The sequence below is a fragment of the Candida dubliniensis genome, chromosome 5 (genome assembly GCF_000026945.1).
Source record: "Candida dubliniensis CD36 chromosome 5, complete sequence".
Lineage (NCBI taxonomy): Eukaryota > Fungi > Ascomycota > Pichiomycetes > Serinales > Debaryomycetaceae > Candida > Candida dubliniensis.
This window is the reverse complement of record NC_012864.1, coordinates 1,191,251-1,206,387: the sequence shown is the minus strand read 5'-3', so window position 1 is coordinate 1,206,387 and position 15,137 is coordinate 1,191,251. Positions and strand designations below refer to the sequence as shown.

Below are 15,137 nucleotides of genomic sequence, written 5' to 3'. Positions count from 1 at the left end.
CATTATTTAGCTTTATATTTATCCTAAAAACTCAATGGATCTTCTTCTCTTGCTCGTTTTTCGGTACCCTTCAACTCCTCTTTGAGCAAATTATTCACAAACTTGGCAAAGTAGTCAACATAAGGCTTCAAGCTGGTTTTTTCATAATCTGCAACAACCTTGTTGTCATCGGATTTATTGTGTTCCCATTCATCCAACTCGTTCTGAATTTGACGTAGATTGGGTGCTGATTTCGGATTGAACCCATAATCATCATCTGCAGGGTCCCCAGATATATTCTTTAAAGGATCAAAGGGAACACAGACATTACCTGTACCCGGGTGAATACAAAACGGTGATTTCAACAAATGGATCACTTGTCGAGAAACTTGGACATCCAATCTAGGGTACATATAATAAATAATTATATCCTTTTTGGCTTCTGTCAATTGTGCTACTTGAACATTCGATTTAAGGACATTTGATGCAACCGCACTTATATCATCCCATTTTTCCTTCGACGTAGAACCAAAGGTTTGACCTTTCCACTTGTTTTTCAACTCTATTTGCAACGACTTGTTTGGTAGCAACGCCAACATTTCATCAACTTGTTTCCACGCTTTCGACTCGTCTGTTGTGGTATTCCAAGGATCTTGATCTTGTAGAATTACTTCCAAAAATTCTTTTTTCACAATTTCAAATGATCGTTCAACATGCGGATGGAACGGTTTCTTGATATTCAAGCTGCCATTCTGGTTTTTCGAACTCAATACATCCAAATAATCAACTATTGCCTTTCGAGTAGTCTCATCCAAATTCCTGGCTCGTTTATCACTTACCCAGCAATGCGCACCTCTTCTACCTGAAAACACCCATACCAAATGCTCAAACCCAAAATCTTCTCTCAAGGCAGACTCAATAATGTTCGACCCAACTTGAATAAACTTCCAGCACTTACAGCATATATCCGTACCTTGACAGCAAGTTCTAATATCATCATAATCCGTCAAATCAATATCGAAAACAAGCTCCTTACTTTCAGGCTTGAATGCTTGTTTGGGTAAGTTCTTACGTTCCTTGGGGTTGATTTTGTAGACAGCCCCAATTTCAAAACGAGTAGGGTTGGCAGTGACAACTGATTTCTTAAACTCCTCTAACGTCCCAAATGAATTATAACGTTGGTATATTTTAGATCTATACTCGTATGCAAATTCTCTCATTGTGAAATCCTTGGTTGGTTTTGGAGAGTGACTTAACCATTGGAAAATATAACGAAATGGTAAAAGGCGCTGGTAATAAAACTTCATGTCTGACTCCGACGGTTTGCTAGAATCAGCATGCACCGACTCTTTGAATGACTCCATATTAACATTTTCCATGACTGGACTCATGATTGATGATAGATAGGTATCAAGAGTTTGAACCCAAAAAAAAGAAAAAAAAAACAGAAAGCTTTGGTCTTATAAGACGCGTCTTATAGTAGTGTATTAACCACAAAAAAGTCTTTTGCAACTATATAGACCTATTCATGTACAAACACCAAGGAAACACCTTCATCACCAGCAGTCACTAACTTTTTACCTCCATCCAAAATAGCAAAATCTAATACACCCATGTTATGTCCAACACCCACAAACAACTCCTCACCAGTTCTAGCATCCCATTTATAAATTTTACCATCCATGCTACTTCCTACCAAAATGGGGGTTTCACCAACAAACTGTAATTTAGTGATGGCATCATCTACCTTTAAATTCTTTCTTAATCTCCATTGTTGAGTGTCAAATAACAAAACGTCACCGGAAACCAAGCCCACTGCTAATAGGTTAATATTTTTGCTTTCACACCAGCTCAATGCTTCAATTGAAAGTTCAGCAATATCATCGACATTGTCTAATGTCTTGAGCGAATGAACAATCTTACCAGTGTCATTATTTATAATTGATAATTGTCCATCTCTACCACCGATGGCAATAAGATTACCGTGAACTTTGACAGTTACCCACGGACTTTCAACTCCTTTAAAGTCGTCGTGCGGCTGTAATTTATAATTCACCTGGCCAGTGAAACAATTCCAATTCACCACAGTTCCATCTTCACTTATAGAGACCAAAGTCAAATCATTTTCATCTTTGCCTTGTATAAATACAGCTCCATTACACTCTAACGTGTGAGAGAACCCAGACATGATTTGCACTAGCAGTTTACTAGACTCGTCTATTTGATAAACCCATATAGATCCATCGGTGGCACCAAAGGCAAAGAATGGTAATGTTGGATGCACAGTAACAAACAAGACTTCCTCCACTTCGTCCAATTCCCCAAACTTTACCCACTGTTCACCTCCCTTTGTGGCTTTATAAACTTGAATTAAGCCATTCATATCGGCGGTAACAACAAACTTCCCATCTGCAGTAAACCCTCCAGATACAACAGACTCTTTGTGTCCAGTAATCTCGCCAACAAATCTTGGTGGTTGAGTGTGTGTGGTCCATAAGTATGCAGTGTTGTCACCACCGCCAGTCAAAACCATTGGCAATTTAGGATGTGAAAAAATGGTAAATATACTATCGGCGTGTTTATCGAAATAAGCCCATGAATTATTGGACATGTCGATCTCCAAAGTCTCATCTTCTTCCATCTCCTCATCTTCTTCATCGGGTGGCGCTTGATATTGATCATCATCAGCAACTTCTTCAGCTACTTCATTAACATTGATGTATTCTTCTTCAGTATCGTCAACGACGTCTTCTTGGTGTGACATTTTTTGTGAATATTTGCTTAAAAGAAAGTATAACTCTTACCTGAAATAGTAATCTGGGATGAGAAATTAAGATGAGTTCCAAAGTTTTTTTTTTTTTTTTTTTTTTTTTTTTCCTTGGTTGAGCAAGTTGAGGCTCAGGTAGTGTTGGATAACAAGTTCTAATATCACGCCAGTAATTACCACCACCTATTCGTATAGGCCAAAACCAACACTCATGGCATAGTCAATTAGGTTGTAGTACATTGATTGTTGTTATTTCTTTTTCTGGTAAATGCCCATTCACAAGTCATCCATTATGCAACCCATACAATGGGAATGGTTGTGCAGAGAATTTCTTCTCTAGCGTCAGCAACAATAATGGGGAGTGAAAGGGACACACCAATGAAAAAAAAAAAAAAAAAAAGTGGATTAACAGTTTCCACACAACTGACATATCATTTATTTATACCACTCTTAAATCAGACTTCTAGGCTTATTACATTTTGTATACATTTTTTGTTTATTATGTCAGATTGGGTGTCTACATTTCCAGGTTATAAACAGGTGTTATTAACTTGCAAGAAAATGCTTGGTAAGATTATAATGACTGGCCCAGTGCCTCAACATGTTGGTATAATCATGGATGGGAATAGAAGATACGCCAAGACACACAAAATAGAAATCAAAGAGGGTCATAGCTTGGGGTTTGATACCATGGCAAGCATACTAGAATTATTATACGAGCTGGGTGTGAAATGTGCCACCGTTTATGCATTTTCGATCGAAAACTTCAAGAGACTGCAATATGAGGTCAAATGGTTGATGGAATTAGCCAAATCCAAGTTTACGCAAATAAACCAACATGGATTGTTGTGTGAGGAGTATGGGGTTAAAATCAGAATATTAGGAAATACCAAACTTTTGCCGAAAGATGTGTTAGAGATCCTTGAAAGAACCGAAGAAATAACTAAAAACAATAAGCGTGCTGTGTTGAATGTCTGCTTCCCATATACATCAAGAGACGAGATAACCCATCTGATCAAGTCAGTAGTAGACGAAGCGACGAAAGGTGGTATTGAAATAACCGAGGAGGCTATCGACAAGCATCTTTATACGAAAGATGTGCCCCCATTGGATTTACTAGTAAGAACATCAGGAACATTTAGACTTTCAGACTTTCTTTTATGGCAAACGGTGTCGCCAGATTGTGCAGTTGTGTTTGTCGACAAGTTATGGCCGGCATTTAGACCATGGGATATGCTCAAGATTTTACTCAACTGGGGGTTTAACAAATACATGTATGGAAACCCAAATGGATATGGGGTTAGTAATAACTTGGTAGTGAAGAGCCAAATGGAAGAAGAATTAATAAACACACCAAATGGAGCTACAGGGCTTGACCGGTACCTGGAGGACGAAGAGACCGAAGTTAGTAGTAACAATTTAGGAACTGAAGAGGATACAGTGACATCCGAAGAAGAAGATGTTGAAGATATAGGCAAAAAGTAATAGGACAGTATTTTATTTATTCAATAGTTTTTTTTTTTTTTTTTGAAACGTACACCTTGTTTATTTCAGGTGTTTCTTTGAAACGTGTCTCAAAGCGATAACGGGTACAAAAAAAAATGTATTGAGTCATTGAAATTTTTTTATTTTTTTTTTTTTTTGGTGAAGATTTTTCCCACACCAAATATATACCACTTTTCTTCTAACACCACCTACATATTCACTATGGATTTAGTCAATCATTTGCCCGATCGTTTGTTATTTGCTGTTCCCAAAAAGGGCAGATTATATGAAAAATGCTGCAGCTTATTGAGCGGTGCCGATATACAGTTTAGAAGATCTAATAGATTGGATATTGCCCTTTCCACAAACTTGCCAATTGCATTAATCTTTTTGCCTGCAGCCGATATTCCAGTTTTCGTTGGAGAAGGTAATTGTGACTTGGGTATAACTGGGTTAGACCAGATCAAAGAAGCAGACCAATTCGACAACATTGAGGATTTGTTGGATTTGAAGTTTGGCTCATGTAAATTGCAGATCCAAGTTCCTGCAAATGGCGAGTACGAAAAACCCGAACAACTCGTTGGAAAGAAGATTGTATCCTCCTTTACAAAGTTGAGTACTGACTATTTCAAGAAATTATCCGACAAACCTACGAATATTAGATACGTTGGTGGTTCAGTTGAGGCTTCTTGCGCATTGGGTGTTGCCGACGCCATTGTCGATTTAGTTGAAAGTGGAGAGACCATGAAAGCTGCTGGATTAAAGGCGATCGAAACCATATTGGAAACTTCCGCTCATTTGATTTCCTCCAAGAAAACCAAATTTCCAGAAATGGTCAACATAATTGTCCAAAGACTTCAAGGTGTTTTAGCGGCTCAGGAATATGTCTTGTGTAACTACAATGCTCCAAAATCCATTCAATCAAAGTGCTTAACCATTACTCCAGGTAGAAGGGCAGCCACTGTCTCCACTTTGGATAAACACAGTGACGACGAAGATGACTGGGTTGCCATTTCTTCCATGGTTAACAGAAAGGAAATTGGTAATGTAATGGATGAATTGAAGAAAGCTGGCGCAACAGATATATTGGTGCTCGAGATATCAAATTGTAGAGTTTAATAAAATACTATATATACATACTTATAGATTTACTTCAATTTGACTCAATCTGTCTTATACCATCTTTATCTACCACCTTGATGTACACACCTTTAAAATCAATGGGCATTCTCGTTTGTAATTCTTTGACACACATGTCCATTAACTTCAAACCATCTTCAACTGTCATGTCCTTTCTATAATGTTTATCTAACAAGGATGTTGTGTAAAATGCTGCGTAGCCATGAGCACCATAAGGAAGTTCAACTTGCGTACCTAAATAATCTATCCAATTCAACGACGGCTGATTTGTCTTTACATCGTATCCTCCAATTAAACAGTTCACTTGGTATGGTTTTCTAGATCTAAGCGAAGAAGCTAATTGGTTTCTCACAAACGAAGCTGTTGCTTTTGGGGATAACTCAATGTCATTCTCTCTCATGGAGTACAATTGAATGTTAGCTTGAACATACTCGGCAAACTGAACAGTATCACCAGCTTCACCAGTATATGCTATTAAATTGTGTGCGTTTAAATGTCTTGTTTTGTCGTCGGTATCCTTCAAAATGGAAATACCTCTTGTGGCAGCCTTAGATGTTGCAACGAGGGTGGCATCAGATACTTTAATTCCTAAAATAATATCCATTGTGGGTGGTAAAAAGTTGGCTAGTTAAGGTAAAAGTGAAGTTTTCTTTTTTTTTGCCTTCAACAAATGTTTTTCAGGTTAAGTAGTTTTTTTTTTTTTTGTGCTGTAGAGATTGGCACTTTAGTACACACAATACCCACCCCCGCTGGTGGCACTTCAATACATTACTTTTGCTATACAATTCATTACTTGATAAATTCTTTAACCTTCTTTTCAACCAAAGAACTGATCAACTTGTTCAATGGGCTGTCGCTGTTTTCAATTTGGCTGGTTAAGTTTATTTCAATCTGTTTTTCAATAAACTTACCCGTTAAATCGACTTCAATGTTGACAGTCTCGCCAACTTCTTTTCTTGCTAATATAACCTTTTCTTGGCTGTAGCTAATCAACATAATCGAGAATTGAGCTTTAGAAGGATCGACATTTGTGACTGTCAATGAGGCCCCGTCAATGGCAATAAACCCCTTGTGGACAATATAATTGATAAATTCTTTGTCCCTCAATTCAAAAGTAAAGGCGATAGCGTTTCCGTCAGATTTCTTGTCCACAATTGTGGCAATGGTGTCAACATGTCCTTGAACAATGTGGCCTCCCAATCTAACTTCACTTGTAACGGCTCTTTCCAAATTGACCGGAGCACCATGTCTCAAATCTCCAAGATTGGTTCTGCGGAGAGTCTCTGGGGCCACACCAACTTTAAACAAGGTTCTTCCAAGATTGAATTCAGTAACAGTTAAACAAACACCATTTGTGGAGATCGAATCGCCTAACTTAACATCTTCCAAGATTTCCGAACAGTTTCCAATGGTAATAGAAACTCCGTCTCCTCCAGTGGAGGATTCATCGTGCTTTGAGTAGTCTAAAACAGTACCAATTGTTTCAACAAGACCAGTAAACATAATCGCAGTAAAGAGAAGTAATTGTAGTTTGTTCAAGCAAAGAAAAAGAATAGACTATAGTTTTCCAAAAAAAAAAAAAAAAGTACAGGAAGTAGTTGGCCTAAATCGGTCATATAGATTTTTCTCGTGCTGTACAGCTAATACGACATATACATAGTGGAAACAGATAAACAGCACATCATAGTAAGTTCAGAGCGTTTTAACGGGAAATGTATTTTTTTTTTTTTTATTCTCTGATTTGTAGGTGTAAAATTGAAACAACTTTCTTTACCATACGGCTGTGGTGGTGTGTGATAGTAACGTTATTTTATTCGTCGGTCCATTATGGCCAGTTTTTGATGTTCACCCCTAGTCGTGTGGACTGCACAACTCTTCAAACAGTGGTCAACATCAAAAACAATTTTTTTTTTTTTTTTTTTCTAAAACCCAATACTACTTTACCCAACTTACCACCTACCCTTAACAATGCCATTCAGATTCCCAGTTAAGTTTGAAATACCCAAGCATGCTCATTTGAATGCAAGAGTACTTAGAGATCAATTTAAAAGATTACAAGTTGCAGAGCACGAGGTTACTAGAAACGCTTTGAAGTACATTGCTAGAAATGAAGAGTTACCTGCAAGAGCAAGAGTAGAAGCCCAGCTACAGTTAGCTTCCATGCCAAAGTATACTTCTGCCATACAGATAAAGGATAGATGTGTTGCCAGTGGAAATGCTAAATCAGTTATCCGTGATTTCAAATTGAATAGAACTGAGTTTAGAAATAGAGCTCGAGCTGGCTTGATTCCTGGAGTCAAGGTCGCTTCTTGGTAATAAAATTACCGACTGTTGATAAGTATTCATGTGTACATGTAAATAGATTTATAAATGCCATACCAACTAAACTGCACAATTCAACACATCCATAAGCGTAAGAAAAAAAAAAACAAAACTGAAAAAAAAAAAAATTTAAACACTCAACCAAGACAATATAGAATGTTCAGGATAAAAACGTTCACACATACCTCCATCCCTTTAACAAAGCCAGGCCTTAATTGTGTTCGGAGACTCAGATTGGTACCTGACTGGTCTAAATTCAAAACAATACCACAGCCTCCAGGATACATTGTGGGGACTGTGAATGATGCCTACAAACCCCCATCACCAGAATATTATGAGGGTAGTTACCACTGGACTTACGAAAGAGCTATTACTATAACCATGCTTCCGTTGGTTATGACCCCATTTGTAGCTGGCGTCGAGTTCCCGTTAGTTGATTCTGTTTTTTCCACTTTATTGTTGTTCCATTGTCATGCTGGGATAAAGTCATGTATAATAGATTATATACCAAAACGAGTCTATGGGTTCTGGTACGGTGCTGCTTGCAAATTGTTGACATTGGGGACGTTTGTGGCAATGTATGGTATCTACATTTTAGAAACTACAAGCAATGGTCTCTTTGATTTAGTGTCATCCTTATGGTCTGCATAATAGCTCACTGTATATAGTTCATATATATTTGTAATTGAAAAATTAACATACAAGGACTAATTTCATTTTTCACTCCTTTCCCAACCAGCAAAAAAAAAAAAAATTGCAAGCGGAACAAAACAAAACAAAATAAACAACTGAAATTCCATTTTCATCTCCGTACCTAGAAACATGAGTGATTCGGAATATGATAGAGATGTGGTTATGAGAGAGCCTCAACCTTATCCACAATATCAGAGGCCTCCGCCTCCAAGAAAAATAGACTATGTTGGCCTTGACTTGCCTGATGTTGCAGATCCAAAGTACGAGTCAAAGCCAGAACAAGATCTCGATGTGCGTTACGAAGTGAAAGACGACAGCGAGTTTCATGAGACAAGGGCATTGTTTATTGGTAACTTACGTCGTCCCATCAATGCTTCACACTTTCAGCTGTACTTGCGAGATTTGGCAAGAGAAGAAGGTTCTTTTATAATTGAGAGGGCATGGTTAAGCAGGGGCAGAACTCATGCCATTGTTTTGGTAAGCAACGAGCACGGTGCGGTATACATGCGTTCCAAGCTATTGAACACTGTCTATCCATCTGAAGAGGAGGAAAACAGATTGAAAGTGGAGTTTGAAGAAAAAGAAATTAAGCGTTTCGAGGAACAAAAGGGATTATACGAACAGGAGTTGGAGAGGTTGAATGAAGAGCAAAGAGAGACCTTGCCTCCTCCATTGGAACCAAGAGAATATGTTACAGAAAGAATTCCATTGTATGTGGAGTATATACCTGTCAAAGCCATAAACCAATGGACATTTGAAGAAGATAAAGGACCAAGAGATGGTAAATGGAAATTGGAGTTTGAGCAAAGAGATGGAGATACAGTTGCCTCGCATACATTGTTGAACAGTGATTACATTCCAAGATACGTGCCAACTAGAAGAGGCCCACCAAGAAGATACCACGATAGACCTTACAATGGGCCCCCAAGAAGAACCGACAGCTACGTGCCAAATGGAACTAACAGAAGAACAGATACTTATATGCCATCAAGAGGTAGAAATAGATCAAGGTCCCCTTCGAGATCTCCAAGAAGATTTTAGCCTGTTAAGATTTGCCAAAATTATATAATTTAAACAATAAAAGAAACCTATCCAGTTGTTTACTTCCTCTTTAGCTTTTAGCTTTTTTAGGTTCGGTTACCGTACAATTTTCCTCTTCTTTGTTCCGCTTAAGAGGTGGTGAATCATTAATTGCGATATGTGGTGTATTTTTGGATGTCTTTAACCAAGGAATCTCCACTAGTGACATGTTCTCCGCCACCAAACCAAAACTCTCTTTTTTGTCATTACCATTTATCTCATCAGCATTTTTGACTGGTGGAAACTCTGATACACTTGAAGAAACAATGCACACTTGTTTCAATGAGTTGAAATATTTAAATAGCTGTTCGTTATTGGTTATGCTGTAGCCTTGATTATTGGGATCTGCAATCAACTCTGCAAGTCGATAAATAGTGAATGGTGGTGACAAGCACATTTGATTTGCTAAATGGTTTGTTATCGTCTCATTGGTTGCTTCTATTTCCGTTATGAAGTCAATTCCTTTGGGATTACCAAATCGTTCTCCGTCTTTCGATAGTGCCGCCAATTCATTTAATCGCGTTATAAGTTTGGGTAATATCCCATCGCTCCATTGTAATTGTGACTTTGATGCATCAAATGTCTTGTTTTGAATGATGATTTGCAATTCATTCTCCAATTCAGAGTCCAACTTGGGAAGTTCAAAGGCCATTTTTAAGGAGTTGGTTATTCTGGTGTTCAGTGTTGGAGTATTTTTATTTTGTTCGTAACTGCACGACTAACCCTAGCAAACAGAAAAAATAGAAAAATTTTCTTCTTTTCTTACTCAAGGACCACACTTCAACAACACCACAACATCATGTCGTTGATCAGAGCTCTTGCTGGTGCATCTCGTGTGCCTAGAGCTTCTATATTGTCCTGTGTTCCCGTAAGATTTAATAGCACATCTAAAATCCCCAAACAACCATTATTGGCTGAGATATATCCTTTGAACAAGGACTCCATTACCGAAAAAGATTTGGACAACTGGATAGATGCCGTTAAACAATTAAAATCGGGTAAAACATCTCATGAAACTCCTGAAGAAATCTATTTGGGCCAATTAAGCCAACCGCAACAGTTTTTAAAACAGACATATGAACCTACTGTTGACCAAATCGAAGAAACCAAAAAATATGCCAACAAGAAAATCCCATTACGATCAGATCCAACTGTTGACAACTTAACCAACCTTATTATGAGACATGGTAAAAAGGCCAGGGCCCAAAAAGTTGTGAGTCGTGCATTGTATATTGTTCAATTAAAATTAAGACAAGACCCTATTGAAGTGTTGAGAGAAACCTTGGATAAATTGGGACCATTGGTGAATACAAAAACCATGTCTACTGGGGTTGCTAAAAAGAGAGTTGTTCCAATTCCATTAAATGAGAAACAAAGAAACAGATTTGCTATTAAATGGATTTTAGAAGCATCAAACTCTAGAAAGTCAAATGATTTTTCTGTCAGATTGGCCGAAGAAATAATAAATGCATACCAAGGAAAATCTAGTGGTTACGACAAGAAGGCGCAAATGCATAAACAAGCTACACAACAAAGAGCTTATATAAATCTTTAAGTAAGACATTTTGTAAATAGGTCAATGTAAATAATTTTTTTTTTTTTTACCTAAATGGTTCTATAGATATGCTAAAAGTTTTGTCACAAAAAAATTGCAAAAAAAATACCAAAAAAAAAAAAAAAATAGCTCTTGCAATATCATCACAAACAGTTTGCTTTTAGATCCATATTGGTCTTTCTTTGGCTAACATGCTAAAAATGGAATCAATACTGCAGAAGTATCGTGAATTGAGGTTTCGTTTCAATCATTTACTAGTTGCATACAGACAAAGGTATTATAGTACTGATAAAAATCCTCGAGTAATCCAATCTAGAATACAAAACCAACAACTACTTTCCTTGCGAACGTTTCCAAGAGATCCATGCTTGACTAATAATGATAAGCCTTTCTTGCATTTAGAAAATGAATACGAAGAATCCCAATATTGCGCCAACTGTAATGAAAGAGACTATACTTCGTTTGAATACATCAACGATGTCTCCGTAAAAGCTCACCATTCACTCAAGAGAAGCTATAGTGAACCTAATTTTGGTGAAGGGTATTTTCTGACTTTCCGATTAGAATTGGCTACCAACACTTCAAGTGAGGAGCAACATCAAGAAATTGTCTACAATCAAATCAATACCGCTCAGGAACCAATAGAACAATTTGAACCACTTTTGGATATGCTGATAACCACAGACGATTATTTTTCTGGAAGCTCTATATCACCAGTGTCTTTTCCCTGTACTTGCCATTGCCACACTTTTGAAAAGATTTCTCCAGAATCCTCCACAAACAAGAAAAACCATAATGTTAAAGAAAAATTGTATGATTTTGTCATCAACAATTTCTCCAAAGTCACGGGCCAAGGGAATGATACAGTTGCTACAATATCTTCAAATATAGAAACGTTTACCCCTCCAGATATCCAAGCAACGGACATTGTAAATGATGATGAAATAGCGCCAGATAAAGTTAAAGGCACAGACAGGATTTGGAAACTAGTACTAAATGACGTGTCATTGTCTGCTGCAAGATTATCCACAGGAAGTTCCAATATTCCAGTAGTAAATAATCAAAACATAAGGGGCGACTTTATTAATGCAAAAGTGAAAACCATTACCAATAATGAAAATGAGGATATTTTCAACCAATAAAGCACAGACCCGTTTTTCTTACGCTACCAATACATATCTCTGTTACACAAGTATTTCTCGGTTAGTGCACTACTCTATTCTTCTCTGCGTGCGTAATTTCATAATTTTTAATTGGCTAGAAATTCTACATTGAGGGAAGAAGCCAAACCAAGAAAAAAAAAACTTTAAGAGTAAAAAAAATTGTTTGGTTGGAAATTTCACAGTTTATCAAACCGACAAACATTCACAACACCTATTCAACAACAATTTTTTTTGCAATAACAATATGATTCGTGGATCATCAGCTTTAAAGAGTTTGACATCTCGTCGTTTATATACAACTGGTATTAAATACACTACTTTGTCCAATGGTGTGACAGTTGCAACTGAAACCAACCCAGCAGCTAAAACCTCATCAGTAGGTTTATTTTTCGGTGCTGGTTCAAGATCAGAACATTCACACTGTAATGGTGTTTCTGCATTGACCACCAACGTTTTAGCCTCACAATCTGCTAAGGGTAGTTTGTTGACTGCCAAGAACGAAAGAGAATTCAATGGTATTATTGCTCAAACCACCAACGACAACATCACTGAAGCCGGTAAATTAATTGCTTCCATTGCCTCCAACGCTGTTGATACTGTTGAAAAAACCGACTTGACAAAACATAAACAATACTTATCTGCTCAAGCTAGTGCTGTTGAAGCTGACCCAAGATCCAAAGTTTTGAGCCACTTGTACTCTTCGGCCTTCCAAGGTTATTCTTTGGCTTTGCCAACTTTGGGTACTACCGAGTCAGTTGAAAATTTGGAAAACCAAGACTCTTTGCGTCACTTGGCCAAACACTTGGTTAACAACAACACGGTCATTGCTGCCTCTGGTAATTTTGATCACGATAAATTAGCCGATGCCATTGAAGCTAACTTGAAGATTGCCGAAGGTGTTAAACCTGAAATCAAGCCAGCATCTTTCTTGGGTTCTGAAGTCAGAATGAGAGACGACACTTTGCCAAAAGCTTATATTTCCATTGCTGTTCATGGTGAAGGCTTAAACTCACCAAACTACTATTTGGCCAAAGTTGCTGCTGCCATTTACGGTGATTTCTACTTGCATTCTACCATTGCCAAATTCACTTCGCCAAAATTAGCATCTATTGTTCAAGAATACAACATTGTTGAGTCATACAACCACTACTCTAAATCATTCTCCGACACTGGTATTTGGGGTTACTATGCCGAAATTGCTGACAAATTTACCATCGACGATTTCACCCACTTTTCATTGAAAGAATGGAACAGATTATCTATCTCAATTTCCGAAGCTGAAGTTGCCCGTGCCAAGGCCCAAGTCAAGACTGCTTTGGCAAAAGAATTAGCTGATTCCTCTGCTGTCACCTCTGATATCGCTGAAAAGGTCTTATTGGTGGGCCACAGACAATCATTAAGGGAAGCATTTGACAAGATTGATGCCATTAAAGTCAATGATGTTAAGGAATGGGGTAAATCCAAGGTCTGGGACAGAGATATTGTTATTTCCGGTACAGGTTTGATTGAAGATTTGTTGGATTACAACAGAAACAGAAATGAAATGGCCATGATGAGATGGTAATCGAGTGTACGACAAATAGATATAAACACAAACAATAAAATAAACAGTAATTGTAAAGTACAACTATGTAAGAAGTTTTGGCAAACCCAGCTACATAATACCACTTTTTTTCAAGTTTTGTTGCACAATCATATCAGTAACTGCACTCAAGACAAATTTCATTGATTTGGAGTCGGTAGCACACGTTCGGTGAACATAAATAGGTTTATTAGTTTGATTTATTTTCAAAAAATTCGTTTCGAAAAACTTGATCGCTTCATTGGTGTCATCCGGTTTACCATTGTAGTCCGGGAAATAATTCTTTAACGGATTTTTCTTAATCTTGTTTTCAAAAATATCAATTTTGTTCAAAAATAATATGAACGGAGTGTTGGCAAACCATTTAGAGTTGCATAGTGAATCAAATAAAACAATAGATTCATGCATTCTATTTACTCGTTCGTCTTCAAATAAATTTTGATCATATTCAGATATAGCCAAAACAAATAAAACAGCAGTGATATCCTCAAAACAATGTATCCATTTTTTACGTTCTGAACGCTGTCCACCAGCATCTAACACTTTAAATTGAAATGATTTAATTAAAAAATCAGTCTCGGTGATACCGGTAGTTTTAATTCTCCCCTTTAAGATATCCAAATCAGTTGACAAATAATTTGTATCAGCAAAGTTGAAAACATTATCAAAATAATAGTCAGCGCTACCTTCCAATTGAAATTCATTTGATCTGTCAAAACATTTTTTGATACCAGAGTCCAACTTCCACAATTTATGGATAGCTTCAGCTATGGAAAGACGTGTGAACTGTTCAGAATCGTTATTCAACGACAGTTCCAATGCCTGGTTGATTGCATCTGAATTGATATGCGAATCATCGTCTTTACCCCATATATCAGTTGTCCCAGTACTTTTCAATCTTCTCTTGTTTTTGTTTTCTTCACTATACTTGACAACAAAATCATTCAAGAAATCTGTGCCACCAGCAATATCAGCATCGATTTGTTTCAAAGGATCACTGCGTAATATAATCTGCTTATAAGGAATCAATGGATTATTGGGTTGATCACAATCTAATTTAATTTTCAATTTTCTTGCCTGAATGATTAAAACTTTCATTGATTGGATAACATCACACCAAATAACATTAGAGTATTGTCTTCTTTCCTGTTGGGTAAACCCACCTTTATGTAATAATTTCAATTGCTTTAAAACAGTCGATTTACCACTTTCTCCAGCACCCAATAACAACAATTTGACTCCCTTTTTCGAGTTTTGTTGACGCAATTGTAAACTTTGTTCAATAGCATCATTTATGCGTTTATCTTGAAGAAATGGATCAATTTCATCTTCATCAATTGGAACACTAGCGCCACAACCCATGATTGAATG

At 37.2% G+C, this 15,137-nt stretch overlaps 14 protein-coding genes across 14 annotated transcripts; 8 read left to right on the top strand and 6 right to left on the bottom strand. All coding sequences in view use genetic code 12, as the record gives it.

Moving 5' to 3' along the window:
- Positions 1-23: 23 nt before the first annotated feature.
- Positions 24-1,370, bottom strand: CD36_54950 (DNA primase, small subunit, putative; the record flags this gene model as incomplete). The annotated part of the gene is made up of 1 exon (XM_002420744.1): positions 24-1,370. One exon carries the CDS (start codon positions 1,368-1,370, stop codon positions 24-26), a length of 1,347 nt encoding a protein of 448 aa, XP_002420789.1.
- A 131-nt stretch (positions 1,371-1,501) lies between these two features.
- On the bottom strand, positions 1,502-2,743 carry CD36_54940 (ribosome assembly protein, putative; the record flags this gene model as incomplete). The annotated part of the gene is made up of 1 exon (XM_002420743.1): positions 1,502-2,743. One exon carries the CDS (start codon positions 2,741-2,743, stop codon positions 1,502-1,504), a length of 1,242 nt encoding a protein of 413 aa, XP_002420788.1.
- A 504-nt stretch (positions 2,744-3,247) lies between these two features.
- Positions 3,248-4,231, top strand: CD36_54930 (cis-prenyltransferase, putative; the record flags this gene model as incomplete). The annotated part of the gene is made up of 1 exon (XM_002420742.1): positions 3,248-4,231. The coding sequence occupies one exon, from the start codon at positions 3,248-3,250 to the stop codon at positions 4,229-4,231; it is 984 nt and encodes a 327-aa protein (XP_002420787.1).
- A 222-nt stretch (positions 4,232-4,453) lies between these two features.
- Positions 4,454-5,350, top strand: HIS1 (ATP phosphoribosyltransferase; the record flags this gene model as incomplete). Its single annotated transcript, XM_002420741.1, has 1 exon — positions 4,454-5,350. One exon carries the CDS (start codon positions 4,454-4,456, stop codon positions 5,348-5,350), a length of 897 nt encoding a protein of 298 aa, XP_002420786.1.
- Positions 5,351-5,384: 34 nt separating this feature from the next.
- Positions 5,385-5,975, bottom strand: CD36_54910 (proteasome subunit, putative; the record flags this gene model as incomplete). Its single annotated transcript, XM_002420740.1, has 1 exon — positions 5,385-5,975. One exon carries the CDS (start codon positions 5,973-5,975, stop codon positions 5,385-5,387), a length of 591 nt encoding a protein of 196 aa, XP_002420785.1.
- Positions 5,976-6,160: 185 nt separating this feature from the next.
- CD36_54900 (riboflavin synthase alpha chain, putative) lies at positions 6,161-6,874 on the bottom strand (the record flags this gene model as incomplete). The annotated part of the gene is made up of 1 exon (XM_002420739.1): positions 6,161-6,874. One exon carries the CDS (start codon positions 6,872-6,874, stop codon positions 6,161-6,163), a length of 714 nt encoding a protein of 237 aa, XP_002420784.1.
- A 465-nt stretch (positions 6,875-7,339) lies between these two features.
- Positions 7,340-7,687, top strand: CD36_54890 (mitochondrial 37S ribosomal protein MRP2; the record flags this gene model as incomplete). The annotated part of the gene is made up of 1 exon (XM_002420738.1): positions 7,340-7,687. One exon carries the CDS (start codon positions 7,340-7,342, stop codon positions 7,685-7,687), a length of 348 nt encoding a protein of 115 aa, XP_002420783.1.
- A 162-nt stretch (positions 7,688-7,849) lies between these two features.
- Positions 7,850-8,344, top strand: CD36_54880 (succinate dehydrogenase [ubiquinone] cytochrome b small subunit, mitochondrial precursor, putative; the record flags this gene model as incomplete). The annotated part of the gene is made up of 1 exon (XM_002420737.1): positions 7,850-8,344. The coding sequence occupies one exon, from the start codon at positions 7,850-7,852 to the stop codon at positions 8,342-8,344; it is 495 nt and encodes a 164-aa protein (XP_002420782.1).
- Positions 8,345-8,515: 171 nt separating this feature from the next.
- CD36_54870 (conserved hypothetical protein) lies at positions 8,516-9,427 on the top strand (the record flags this gene model as incomplete). The annotated part of the gene is made up of 1 exon (XM_002420736.1): positions 8,516-9,427. The coding sequence occupies one exon, from the start codon at positions 8,516-8,518 to the stop codon at positions 9,425-9,427; it is 912 nt and encodes a 303-aa protein (XP_002420781.1).
- Positions 9,428-9,497: 70 nt separating this feature from the next.
- CD36_54860 (conserved hypothetical protein) lies at positions 9,498-10,118 on the bottom strand (the record flags this gene model as incomplete). Its single annotated transcript, XM_002420735.1, has 1 exon — positions 9,498-10,118. The coding sequence occupies one exon, from the start codon at positions 10,116-10,118 to the stop codon at positions 9,498-9,500; it is 621 nt and encodes a 206-aa protein (XP_002420780.1).
- Positions 10,119-10,265: 147 nt separating this feature from the next.
- On the top strand, positions 10,266-11,021 carry CD36_54850 (mitochondrial 37S ribosomal protein RSM7; the record flags this gene model as incomplete). Its single annotated transcript, XM_002420734.1, has 1 exon — positions 10,266-11,021. The coding sequence occupies one exon, from the start codon at positions 10,266-10,268 to the stop codon at positions 11,019-11,021; it is 756 nt and encodes a 251-aa protein (XP_002420779.1).
- A 191-nt stretch (positions 11,022-11,212) lies between these two features.
- On the top strand, positions 11,213-12,163 carry CD36_54840 (conserved hypothetical protein; the record flags this gene model as incomplete). Its single annotated transcript, XM_002420733.1, has 1 exon — positions 11,213-12,163. One exon carries the CDS (start codon positions 11,213-11,215, stop codon positions 12,161-12,163), a length of 951 nt encoding a protein of 316 aa, XP_002420778.1.
- Positions 12,164-12,428: 265 nt separating this feature from the next.
- On the top strand, positions 12,429-13,748 carry CD36_54830 (core subunit of the ubiquinol-cytochrome-c reductase complex, mitochondrial precursor, putative; the record flags this gene model as incomplete). The annotated part of the gene is made up of 1 exon (XM_002420732.1): positions 12,429-13,748. One exon carries the CDS (start codon positions 12,429-12,431, stop codon positions 13,746-13,748), a length of 1,320 nt encoding a protein of 439 aa, XP_002420777.1.
- Positions 13,749-13,838: 90 nt separating this feature from the next.
- On the bottom strand, positions 13,839-15,128 carry CD36_54820 (G-protein alpha subunit, putative; the record flags this gene model as incomplete). Its single annotated transcript, XM_002420731.1, has 1 exon — positions 13,839-15,128. The coding sequence occupies one exon, from the start codon at positions 15,126-15,128 to the stop codon at positions 13,839-13,841; it is 1,290 nt and encodes a 429-aa protein (XP_002420776.1).
- Positions 15,129-15,137: the final 9 nt, after the last annotated feature.